Source organism: Pipra filicauda, unplaced genomic scaffold, assembly GCF_003945595.2.
Source record: "Pipra filicauda isolate LSUMZ 115617 unplaced genomic scaffold, ASM394559v2 scaffold295_size919547_pilon, whole genome shotgun sequence".
NCBI lineage: Eukaryota > Metazoa > Chordata > Aves > Passeriformes > Pipridae > Pipra > Pipra filicauda.
In genome coordinates this window covers 906,310-919,457 of record NW_024104415.1, presented here as the reverse complement: position 1 = coordinate 919,457, position 13,148 = coordinate 906,310, and the positions used below count along the sequence as shown (strand labels likewise).

The following is a 13,148-nucleotide window of genomic DNA, read 5'->3' as shown; positions in this document are numbered from 1 at the left end:
TCTATGATTCTATATAAGAGGAGTTCGAGAACAGTTCCCTGAACAATCCAACTGACCTGTGTATGTTTGTGTGGTAGTGCCTCCACATGTGTGGCGGATCAATGTGGACACTCCGGAGGAGGCCCAGCAGAACCTGTCCTTCGGAGCTGCAGATCGCTGGTGGGAGCAGACAGACCTCACCAAGCTCATCCTTGCCTCCAACAAGCTGCAGAGCCTCTCGGAGGATGTGCAGCTGCTGCCTGCCCTCACCGTGCTGGATGTGAGTACAAGGAGCCCTTGGTCAGATGCTACTTCCATGGAGGAGGTTGGAAAACTTGTCTTAGACTTTTGTTTTCCATTTCCCTGCAGAAGTGGTGCTGGTGTGTTCTTTTCACAGGCAAGTAGAGATAGGACAAGGGGGAATGGCCTTATGCTGAAGGAGGGCAGGGTTAGATGAGATATTGGGAAGAAATCCTTCCCTGTGAGGGTGGTGAGGCCCTGGCACAGGTTGCCCAGAGAAGCTGTGGCTGCCCCATCCCTGGAAGTGTCCAAGGCCAGGTTGGATGGGGCTTGGAGCAACCTGGGATAGTGGAAGGTGTCCACTGCCCAGGGTGGGGGGTGGAATGGGGTGGGCTTTGAGATCCCTTCCAACCCAAATGAATTTGGGGCTCCATGATTTTTGGAATACAAGTGAGCACGGTACCAGCTCCTGAACCAGCACAGTGCTGGCAGAGCAGCCTCTGACTGGGTGTCGCTCTGTGTCCATGAACCCACTGCCTTTAAAAAATACATTTATTTATTGTTTATATTATATATTATTTTGTAATTCTTTGATTCTCAGGATAAAGAAAAGATTGTTACAGGTCACTCTGACAACGTCTCTGTTCATACACTTGTAGTGTGTAATCACAGAATCATGAATGTCCTGGGCTGGAAGGGACCCACACGGATCAAGTCCAGCTCCAGGGTCCTGTCCTGTGGAAAGATCTGGGAAGTTCTGTTATGGACACTTTAGGAAGAGCTGTTACTGGGAGTGCAACCCCCTTTCCTGCACTCCCCTTCATCTCTAATCTCTGGGCATTGATGGCAGTTAAGGACAATTTTGCAGTTCTATGTGTACAGAATTACTATGTGGATCAGGTTGGCTTTTTTCTGGGGAAAAACCCTACAAGGCACAAATTAGTAACTGTATTCTAAAAACTATTTTCTAGGTGCATGATAATCAACTGACATCACTTCCTTCTGCTTTAGGACAATTAGAAAATCTCCAGAAACTTGATGTCAGGTAAGGATGTGTTACACGACAAACAAGAGAAATATTGCACTGACTTTCGTGTGTGAATGAGAGATTGCAGGATATCAAACTTTCTTTCAGAAAATTAATTCCAGATTATTAACTATAGAATACTATTATATTGAGAACTCTAAGTTTTGGATCACAACTGGTGATCTTGGGTTTGTTGGAATTGTTTTCACTGATACTCAAAGTCAGAGTCTCTTGGAAGGTGAAAACAGTGATATTCTGAATAATCTCACAAAATAACATTCATTTGATTCAGTGTGGCAATTTTGAGGATAAAACACTTTCTGCCACAAATAATTCGCATTGTAAGTAATTGTCTAGGTCTCGTTCATGCTGGAAAGTTCAGAATCTTCTGTTTACTGGGGTAATTTTGTAAATTTGTGCTCAAGGAGAGGTTATGCTGCCACTGTGTGAACTGCATAAACAGAACAATTCACATCCAGATGGAATATTGTAAATTCAGATTAGGATTAAAAGTATTCTTGAACAAATAAGCAAAGGTAATTAATTTTTCCCAGGAAATTAATCCATTGTAGAGGCCTGAGACAGGTTTTTCTCACAGGTGGCCATGTCCTGACCAGCAGGATGTGTACAGGCTGTGGAACATGAGTGTTCTGTGTGCATCGTATTCCTAAAAACTCCTTAGTGATTGTTCTTTCCCTTTGTGTCCCATGTTTTCCCACCAGCCACAACAAGCTGCAGAGCCTCCCTGAGGAGCTGCTGCAGCTGCCCAGGCTGAGGAGCCTCCTGCTGCAGCACAACGAGCTGAGCCACCTCCCCGAGGGTCTGGGGCAGCTCCTCAGCTTGGAGGAATTGGTAAATCAGCCTTTTCAACCATATTTCTTTGTGCAGAAAGATTTATCCATGTTTTGCTACAGCTAATTAAAAATCACTGGCTTTGATGGCAGAACTTTGTGAGTATTCCAGTGACCATTCTAAAGTCGGTTATTACACAGTGGGTTTTTTGGTTGTTCTTGGTTCGACCAATATTTTAGGAAAACTCAAATCCCTTGTGATCTGTCAGTCATGGGAGACTTGTTTCTTGTGTCACACTTCTGCCAGGGAGATCCTAAAGATGTCAGCCAGCTAATTTTAATGTTCTGCCAGTAATTAACTTTGCACTAGCAGCACCCATGGGATAGTTTAAACATCTCTGTCTTAGTCTCTCACTTTTTTTCTATCTGCAGGATGTGTCCAACAACCACCTCACAGACATTCCAACAAGTTTTGCTTTGCTCGTTAACTTGGTGCGGCTCAATTTGGCCTGTAATCAGCTCAAGGACCTGCCTGCAGATCTCAGTGCCATGAAAAGTAACTCACTTTCCTCACACTATTAAATGCCAAACAGCCAGTTTTGTGCTTATGTTCATATTAGTGCATGTTAGTCAGGTTTTAAAATATATCCCTAAAATTAATGCATTCTCAAGAAAATCAGGTCAGAATTATTAGTTCTAAATTCTGTTTGGCAAAATGTTGTTGCATTTATTTTAAAACCCAGGATAATTATGCTTCTGTGGAGAGCTATTTTTATTTTCTCCTATTTCTGTTTGTCATTGCTCATTTACTTCCATAGGCCTGAGGCAGCTGGATTGTACCAAAAACTACCTGGAAACTGTACCTTCTAAATTAGCAACTATGGCATCACTGGAGCAGCTTTACCTGAGGAAAAATAAACTGCGTTCCTTGCCAGAGTTTCCCTCTTGCAAGTTACTGAAGGTGAGCTTGGAATGGCTGCAATGTGGTAAACTTTTAAATAATGACAGTTAATTTAAACGCAAGTTTTTGTGAAGTGCTGTGATCAAAAATTAATGGTCGTGTGTTTAGAACTCTTATTTAATACACCCCCATTTGCAATTTCTCTTACTGTCCTCAGTGTTCAACCTTAAGGTCACTTGGAAGACAAATGTGTAGCAGAACTTTCAGATTTGCAAAATAAATATTTAGAAGAGGAATGACTTAAAACTGGATCTAGTGTTGCCTATTTTTTCTCTGTGGGAACATTTTCTGGTTAAATTAATATTGTTCATTATCATTTTTTCTTTGTAACTACAGAAAAAACATACTGGTTTTCCTTTTGGCATAATCAGGTATTCCAGGTATTTTGTAGCATTAATTCCTGATACATTTAAAATTGACAATCACCTGTTTCAGAACATCAGAATTTGTTACTCAACTGATAGAAAAATGATTGGGCCAAGGGAATGTCTCTATTACTGTAGTGTTTCCACTGACCAACTCTGAAGTCAGCAGTGAAAATTTCAAGCTATTTCCTCATTTTCTAACAAAATTCCTGTTGGTGTGTGAAGTTCAGTGTCTTGGTGAATCCAACACATGGTCTTTGGGCTAAGGAATCATTCACTTTTTCCTTTATAAATTAAACATTTCCAGCAGGGAGATGAGAACTGCCTCTCAGCTTCCTCTAACTTTGAATTTCAGAAGCTTCTTGAGCAAAGGAGTTGTTGACAAGTTCTTGGCAAAAGTGGAACAAGTTTATTCCCTGGCTGGGAAATGGGACTCGGAGCTGAGGGTTCTGTGGTGGGTTCAAAAAAGCTGAGTCAGTCCCATGTCTCTGGATCTTTGGAGGCTTTGATATTTCATAGGCAGAAGAAAGGGAATCAAGATCTATTTTTGTTCCACATCATCATACGTTTCTGCTGATGTCATGATTTAGGAGATGAGTTATAAAGCAATTTTACCAGAGTACCATAGTGGTAGGTGCTGTTTGTTCCCATAGGAATTACATGCTGGTGAGAATCAGATTGAAATCCTCAATGCAGAGAATCTGAAACACCTCAGTTCCCTGTCTGTGCTGGAACTCAGGGACAACAAGATCAAATCAGTCCCCGAGGAGATCACTCTGCTGCAGAAGCTGGAGCGGCTTGACCTGGCCAACAATGACATCAGTAGGTAATAGAGAAAGCTGGGCTGGGGCTCGGGGGGGGACATGGTTGGTGACAGCTCATTCCTGGTGGATCACACTGGGGGAGGTACAATTAAGAAAGGACTTAATCATAAAATGAAGGAACCCTCTGTATTGTGTGAATGCTCTGATCAAACTGGGCCTTTCTTAAAAATTCTGTGTTCTGCCTGTGACTTACATTTGACTTGTAAGTGCTTTGGGGAGGGTCTGAGGGAGCTGGAGAAGGGTCTGGAGCACCAGGAGCAGCTGAGGGAGCTGGGGGGGCTCAGCCTGGAGAAAAGGAAGCTCAGGGGGGACCTTCTGGCTCTCTGCAACTCCCTGACAGGAGGGTGGAGCCAGGTGGGGGTCGGGCTCTGCTCCCAGGGAACAAGGGACAGGAAAAGGGGAAACGACCTCAAGGTGTGCCAGGGGAGGGTCAGGTTGGACCTCAGGAGGAATTTCTTCCTGGAAAGGATGGTCAGGCATTGGAAGGGGCTGCCCAGGCAGGTGGTGGAGTCCTCATCCCTGGAGGTGTCCAAGGAACGACTGGATGTGGCCCTCAGTGCTCTGGGCTGGGTGACACGGTGGGGATTGGGCACAGGCTGGACTTGATGGGCTGGGAGGGCTTTTCCAACCTCAGTCATTCTGCATCTTTTTCTTTGAACCTGAGCTTCAGCATCCCATCTGACAAACCATTGCAGATTCTTTAGCAGTTGGTTTGGAGCTGCTTTGGAATGAGTTGTTTCCATCTGCAGGTTGCCTTATACATTGGGGAACCTTCCTCAGCTGAAATTCCTGGCACTGGAGGGAAATCCTTTGAGAACCATCCGGAGAGACCTGCTGGAAGTAAGCACTGGAGTTTGGTTATGTTGCAGGTGAACATTTGCTGCATCCCCACGGTGTGGGCAGCAGGAGAAACACGAAAAGCTAAAAATGTGGAGCCCAAGGTTCAGATCAGAAAATTTCAGCTGGAATTGATAAAGTTATAAATAAGCAAGTTCCTAGGATGCTGTGAGGAGGGTTTTCCTGTGGGATTTTAGGTAGAATTTTTAGTCAGCAGTGCTTGGGCTCCACCTGTGTGACTGGAATTGTCCCTCTGCATTGTTTCACCAGCTGCATAAACCCTGCTTAGTGACTTGGTTTTTGTTTCTTTTTTAAAGAAAGGCACACAGGAACTTCTGAAATATCTGAGAAGCAAAATCCAAGGTATGTTGCTTTATTCCATTTATTGCATTTAAAGAGATTCTAAGAAATCAAAATGAATCAGAACCTAGGGAGAGTGGTTGTTTAAATCCAGGCCCCTCCAGTTATCGTGAAATAATAGAGATTTCTTTACTCAACATTTGCTCTGATATTTCTGTTTCTTTTCCTTATTCTATTAGATAATACTGAATAACAAACATGGCCTTATTGAGGATTATAATTTTAAAAATAATCTCAATATGCTTCATCTTCGTACTTAAAAGGGACCTTGATTATAGATGCATCAGCTTTTCTTACCAGTGCTGTGTGACTGTTCCTTTTCCAGTGGCTGTCCCCACCTGCCAGAGGATGGCAGCATTAATTAGGCTTCTGCAGCAGAAAAAATTCCTTCCAAATGTCAGCTTCCATGCAAATCTGACATGTTAACTCCACAAAAATTAATGGAATGCTGGAGTAAAAGCTCAGTCTAACAGATAATATAATTGTGATAACACAATTAGCTCATGTCTTGCATGTACAACAGTACTTACAGTTTTACTCTGCCTCTTATGGAGCTAAACCAATGGCGGTCCTGTTTCTGATGAGGTTTAAATTGGGAAAAGCCTCTTTTTTTTTAGCTTATTTCTCACCCTTTTGCCCTTCTTTAACCAGAGAATAACTAGTTGTGGTTGGGCACAATTGTTGATAGACTAATTCATGAATGCTGCTGAACTTTCAGAGAGTTTTGTTGAATTTCTTGGAGTGGAAGTTGGTTTTATGGTATGTTTGGACTCCTAGCTAAGTTTCATCCTACTCAGGTGGGTGGGAATCCCCATCTCAGATGTCCAGGAGCTTTTTCAAATGGATTGTGGGGAGTGATCAGAAGGAACTTCACAAAGACGGGTGTGCTGAATGTTTATAAATATTGTTTTAACTGATAAATTGTGGTCAGGTTTGCTGGTGTGGATGTAGGTGCTCTAGATCATAACTTCCAGTCCAAATTCCCAGTTTCTCCCTGTTTCCAGCTCCTTTCCCCATAGAGGCAGAGCCTCACAGAGCAGCAGCCGCCAGCACATCTCACCTGCTTTTTCAAAATCCAAGTTAGCCCCTCTCCCTCCCACCCCCCTAAAAAAACCCCAAAACAAATAAAGCAGAAACCCAGGACGCCAAAAAAACTTCCTTAGAAAATTATTGGAATAATCTGAATTAGATGATCTTCAGTTGAGCCAGAAGTAAAAGGGGTGATGGAGGTGCCTGGGACACACCCCCGACTCCTGGATCCCTCAGAAGTGTGACTGGACCCCTCTGTTGTCTGTAGATGATGGACCTGGCCCCAGTGAAGAGCCTCCTGTGACAGCCATGACCCTTCCCAGCCAGGCAAGGGTGAACATGCATGCCATAACCTCACTGAAATTATTGGAGTACAGGTGTGTGTTTGGAAATATTACCTGTTCCTAAAGCTGCAAGAACACTCCCCTATTTTTTGGTTGTGGTTTTTTCCCCCTCCCTTTATTACATACCAAGCTGTTCACAAATCATGCTGTCTTTGGGCATTTTCCCCTTTAATTCCTGTGCTCAGGAATAGGCACATTTTGATTGCAGGGGTTTACTTATTCATTTGTAATATCAAATATTTCACAGTAACTCACTGAAGTGCTGAAAACCTTCAGATGCTTTTGGTACCTTTTAAGGTCTTTACAATTTTTAGTAAGTCTCAGAACATCTTGTAGTAGGTGAGTGTCTCCACAATATTTTTTAACTGTACCTTGTTAAGCTGGGAATGGGAAAGAAAACCATGAAGAAGTTGGGGGTGTTGGAGGATGAGAAGCTGGGACAGGCTGGGAGAACTGGAAGGTTCATCCTGGAGAAGAGGAGGCTCCAGGTAGACCTTAGAGCCCCTTCCAGTGCCTAAAGGAGCTTCAAGAGAGCTGGAGAGGGACTTTGGACAAGGGCCTGGAGGGACAGGACAAGGGGGAGTGGCTTTCCAGTGCCAGAGGGCAGGGTTAGATGGGATATTGGGAAGGAATTCTTGGCTGTGAGGGTGAGGATGAGGAGGCCCTGGCACTGGCACAGAGAAGCTGTGGCTGCCCCATCCCTGGAAGTGTCCAAGGCCAGGTTGGACAGGGCTTGGAGCAACCTGGGATAGTGGAAGGTGTCCCTGCCCAGGGCAAGGGATGGAATAGATGAACTTTAAGATCCCTTCCAACCCAGACTATTCCAGGATTCCAGGATTCTCTGATACTTGCTGACAGGGCAGTGGTTGGAGCTTTCTGATCAACAGGCCCGTGCATTTCAAATTGTAGCTATTTACCTGTCTGGTCTACTGGCCATCCTCTCTAAAAGAAGGTGAAAATGCCTTGTTAATCCCCAGAAATGATGAACTGGTGTCACTCGGCTCCTGTTTCTCCCCTCAGTGAGAAGCAGGCAGCAGAGATCCCTGAGGAGATGTTCGATGCCGTGGGCACCAACCCTGTGGCCACTGTCAACTTCAGCAAGAACCAGCTGAAAGAGGTGCCCCCAAGGTATTGTGTGAACGTCGTTTCTCATCTATGACTTGCTTTTCTGCCTTTGTTGTCAGCATCTTGTGTGTTTCCTGAAGCTGTTTGCACTTTGTTGCTCTGTGTGTGCACACAAATCAAAGTACAAAGAAATACAGTGACACATTTGTGTGTCTTGTACAGGAGTGTGCAGGTGGGGCCTGGAGTCACTTGTGTCATCCAGAGTCATGGAAAATCTCTGGCACTGATGGCAATAATTAGTCTTTTTGCGTTAGGAGGAATGTTTTGTGTTAGGAGGAAGGTTTGCTGGATCTCTGGGAGCCCAAGAAAACCACCAACACTGATTTTTAAGGACACCACCACATTGTGGAATTGATCTATGCCCATTCTCAGACCCAAGTGTGCTTAATGTTTCACCTTTAGCACATAGAGCTTGAAGAGGTGCAATCTCAGGGGAGAAAAAAGTCCATTTTCAGTACAATCCAATTTCACTGGATTTTGTGAGCTGGTGTTTGTTCTTCCTGTGCTTTGTCACTGTATCAGAGGCTGTTGCATTCCCTGGGATAGGTGTGAGCGGGTATGCAGCTTCCTCAGAATTCCATGCCAATCCAGGCAGGAGAGAGAAGTGTTTTCTCATTTAATTGCGTTTTGGTTTTAGAGCTAAACCAGAGATTCTGTTTGGGGGGTTCTACAATGAACTTCTCAGGCTGTTAAATGATTTACACCAAAGCATCTCAATGTAATGACCTTCTACAAGCAGCAGCAAATGCTCCTGGAATTTGTAACAATGGAGCAGAAACAAAAGATGGGAAAAAATAGGAATTTCTTTCAGTTTGTTTGGTTGCAGAAGAAGGTGGATAAGAGTCAGTGTTAAAACATCTCCAGGTCAGGAGATGGCAGTGAAGGTCACCTGTGCTCTGGTCTCTGAAGTAGCTCTTGACTGCATTTACTGAGGAGGCTTTTGTAGTAAAATTTACTCTCCTAATCAGAGAGAGAAAACATGATCTCCTAATCACTGTAGGTCAGTGAGCTTTGCCTTCATCAAGTGTAAGGTTTGAGGAGCAGCAGCTTTCACAGGTGATGTCTCATTATCTTCACAAAATTACTTCAGAATTGTCAAGAAACAAAATGTGTTCTTGATTTGTAGAAGAAAGCAGTTTTTAAATAACTTAGAATGCAAGCATGAGCTTCCATAATTACAGTATCTCCTTTTTGGGTTTCAGGATTGTGGAGCTGAAAGACTCTGTTTGTGATGTCAACCTTGGCTTCAACAAAATCTCCTCCATTTCCCTGGAGCTGTGCAGGCTCCACAAATTGACACATTTGGATCTCAGGTTGGTGACATGTGTTGAGTTCCTTCCCTGGGAACTTGTTTTCCTGCCTCCCTAAACCAGCCATCTGTTCCAGTGGGATTGCAGCACTGGGATCAGTTTTCATTCCCAAAATGCCTCCGTGGTAGAGCTGAAATAGCTTAAATTTGGGCCTTGGTTAAAGAAAACCCAAAAAACAAGTGGACCAGCTCTGAGACTTGCTGTGAGGAGAGAGATGGTGCTATTTGAAAACACATCCATCGCCCTCCAGAAGAAACACACGCCAAAAAAACCTGGGAATTAGGACAGTGAAGGTTCAGATCTTGTCACACTGCTGGAAACAGAAGCAGTGCATGGCAAGAGATGTTACTTATGTCATCTTACCCCCCCTGACTCCTGAGAAATGCTCCTTGCATTGTTCAGCATCTGGATTAGCTCAAACCATAGATTTTGGAGAGGTGTAGTGATTTACTTTGACTGATTTACTTTGGCTCCAGGATCTGGGCAGTTTCCTAAGCTTTCCTCTGCAACCCAAGGAGCTGAATTTCCAGGCAGGTTTATGGAGTTGTTGGGTGCCTGGGAATACTTGGGAATCTTTAGAGGACAGGCTTTGAGTCTCCTCCTGGCAGAAATGTGAATCCAGCCTGGCTGGCATTAGCCAGCAGCTGTACCTGGGCATGGTCTTGCCCCATTTCTGAGGCAGTGAATTGGCCACAGACAGTGTGGATGTGATCAATATGTTGTGTCCTGGGGATTCTCAGTAACTAAAACCTTGAGCAAGTGAATGATTATTGTTTGTCTTCCTTTGATACACAGAAACAACATTTTGACATCTTTACCCGAGGAAATGGAGGCACTGACAAGACTGCAGATAATCAATCTTGCTTTTAACAGGTGAGCAACACTCTAGATATTTTTAATAAAATAATAATCAAAAGAACTGGGCTGAATTTGATATGATTTTCCTGTGATGTAAAAACAAGGAGACACTTGGCTGACAAGTTGTGGGCTTGAAACCCATGAAAGCCTTGTGTTTGTGTTGCCCTGTTTCTGACTTTCCCTGCTTTGCCTCCTTTCTCTTCCTGAAGATTTAAGGTGTTTCCCAGTGTCCTGTATCACCTCCCAGCCCTGGAGACCATCCTGCTCAGCAACAACCAGGTGGGGTCCATCGACCCGGTGCAGCTGAAGGGGATGGACAGGCTGGGAACGCTGGACCTGCAGAACAACGACCTCCTCCACGTGCCCCCAGAACTGGGGAACTGTGAGAACCTGAGGTGTGTGGTTTCACTGGGGACCTGTTTATACAATTATATTCTGTCTGAGTTCTTCAGGGAGTGTTTTGTCAGAGGAAAAAGTGCTTCTTGGCAGGATGTTGTTTGTGGAGTCTCAGTGCCCCAAAAGGGTCTCTCTGACTATCTGTAAAACAAGGCAGTTTCTTCCATAATTTCTCGCTATTGTAGAGAACTGGAGGAGTTGTTTCATCATTTCAAACCACTGTCAAGGGTGTGTTGTTTTCTATGAAGCTCCTGGCAGAGCCTTGGTTATGTTGCCTGTCCAGTCACACTGTGGTGCAGCATGGACAGGCCAGGCTTAGCAGGGAGATTGGACCAGGTGAACCCACTGTGGTCCCTTCCAGCCTGAACCGTCCTGGAATTCTGTTTCTGTATTCCAGAAGTTCTTTTCTCACTCCTGCTGGCAGAGGCTTGCTGCAGTAGTGGGGTATGTGCTGCAGTCATACACCCCCACTGATTTATTAGCATAAATTAAAATTCACATATCTAAAACCAAGCTGGTGTGAAGCAGGGAAGCAGGAATTAAAACTTTTAGTAGAACAGAAGAGGGATTACTTAGGGATTCCAAAAGATTCAGCAGTCTGTATGCAGTGGAGTGTGTGTGTACAAGAAGTCTTTATCTAAGTGCAGATCCCTGTTTTCCAGGACCCTGCTGTTGGAAGGGAACCCCTTCCGCACCCCTCGGGCTGCAATCCTGGCCAAGGGCACAGCTGCAGTGCTGGAATACCTGCGGAGCCGCATTCCCACCTGAGCCAGCTCCTGCCCTGGGCTAGCAGGGATCACAGGACAAGGGGCTCCACTGCCTCCCTCCTCCTGCTCCTGCCCAGGCCAGAGCATCCATGAGGCTGTTTGTATGTTAAGAAAGAACTGACCTGTAAAACATTCCCTGGATGCATGTTCCAATGGGGATCTCAGCATCCCACACTCTGTTTACACTGTTTGTGATAAAGGAGCCATGGTGCTCTCTGCAGGCCAGCTGAGCTTTGAAGAGAGTTGTCAAATCAAAGCCTTTGGGCGAAAGGGAATACTTTTGATTTTTGTATCCTTTTTTTGGTCTCTTCACTGCTCCCCAAAAACTTATTTCTGGTCTGTGTGTGGTAAATACTGGAGCTGTGAGGGGCTGACCAAGGCTGAGAAGTACCCCCAGCTTTGTGCATGGCTCACCTGAGGGCAAGAAAGTGGCCGGTGTTGGCAGCTGCACTGAGATAATAAATGTGTCCCTTGGATGTCTGGCTTGGGTTCTTTAAGCATGTGCTGTAATTAAGTTTTCTAGGCAGTAACACTGAGATACTTTTCTTGTTTAAACACGCTTTCATGTCCTGAAAGTGATGCCCTTTATGATAACAGTGCTGCAGTGTGGGTATTAATTATAAACAGAACCACAGAATCCCAGAATCACTGAGGTTGGAGAAGCCCTCCCAGCGCTTTGAGTCCAACCTGTGCCCGATCCCCACCTTGTCACCCAGCCCAGAGCACTGAGTGCCATGTCCAGTTGTTCCTTGGATACCTCTGGGGATGGGGACTCCACCACTTCCCTGGGCAGCCCCTTCCAATGCCTGACCATCCTTTCCAGAAAGGAATTCCTCCTGAGGTCCAATGTGACCCTCCCCTGGCACAGCTTGAGGCCATTTCCTCTTGTCCTGTCTTGTTCTGTGGGAGCAGAGCCCGACCCCCTCTGGCTCCACCCTCCTGTCAGGGAGTTGCAGAGAGCCAGAAGGTTCCCCCTGAGCCTCCTTTTCTCCAGGCTGAGCCCCCCCAGCTCCCTCAGCTGCTCCTGGTGCTCCAGACCCTTCCCCAGCTCTGTTCCCTTCCCTGGACATGCTCCAGCCCCTCAGTGTCCTGGTCATGAGGGCCCAGAACAGGATGCAGCACTCGAGGTTCTGGATCACAGCAAAATTTAATACAGTTCAACACTAAACTTTCCAGGTTTTGAATGTGTCCAGAATGAACATAAAATACACTAAACTGCTCAGGTCTCCAGGTTTAAGAAGTGCCTTTCAGCCAGAGCAGGGATGGCTGAGGGACGTCAGCCCCAGCTGCACCTCCCCATGGTCCTGGTGGAGGGGACCAGAACTGCCCAGGCTGGTGGGGAAATTCAGAGTATTGACCTGTGTGGAAAGACGGACTGGGAGGGGAGCAGGAAAGGGAAGGGCAGGATGTTTCCCGTGGGAAATACATGATGGTAACTAAGCTCAAAGAGGGCTTTGGTGGAGCTCCACCATGGCCATGGGCAGCTCTGGGTGATGGATGGTGGATCCAGTTCCCTGGATGATGGAACTGCTGTTGCTCTCAACCCCAGCCCTCTCGTTTCCATACATTTGTCTTTTCATACACCATTTGTCCCCCAAAAGCAGTAAACACTGAGTTTTCTTCACCAGCTGCATCACTCCCATTCCTTATCTGATGTCCCACAGTAGCAAGGAGAGTTGCCCAATTTTCTAGGCCCACTTCCAGTGGGATGTGGGGAACAACGACTCCTTCCTCTCCCTCCCAAACCTTCCATCCTTCCCGACAGCAAAGAAATGACCCAAAAGAATTACAATAAGGTGACGTTTTTATTATTTATACAATAAAGAGACTTTTTAATGTTATTCAAAACACTTTTTTTTTTTAAATACTGAAAAATTTGGGTACACCAAAGCCGAAAATGGCTCTGCTAATACTGCACAGCGGCGGTTCAGTCCC

General features: G+C 45.3%; 1 protein-coding gene across 1 annotated transcript; it reads left to right on the top strand.

Annotated features, from left to right (window-relative positions):
* Window positions 1-67: 67 nt before the first annotated feature.
* Window positions 68-11,689, top strand: LRRC40 (leucine rich repeat containing 40; the record flags this gene model as incomplete). Its single annotated transcript, XM_039383034.1, has 14 exons — window positions 68-259; window positions 1,191-1,264; window positions 1,969-2,098; window positions 2,470-2,593; window positions 2,856-2,998; window positions 4,017-4,189; window positions 4,937-5,027; window positions 5,342-5,387; window positions 6,682-6,790; window positions 7,778-7,885; window positions 9,085-9,195; window positions 9,988-10,065; window positions 10,260-10,445; window positions 11,109-11,689. Coding segments are annotated over 14 exons (1,671 nt in total), but the record flags the coding sequence as incomplete, so codon positions are not given.
* Window positions 11,690-13,148: the final 1,459 nt, after the last annotated feature.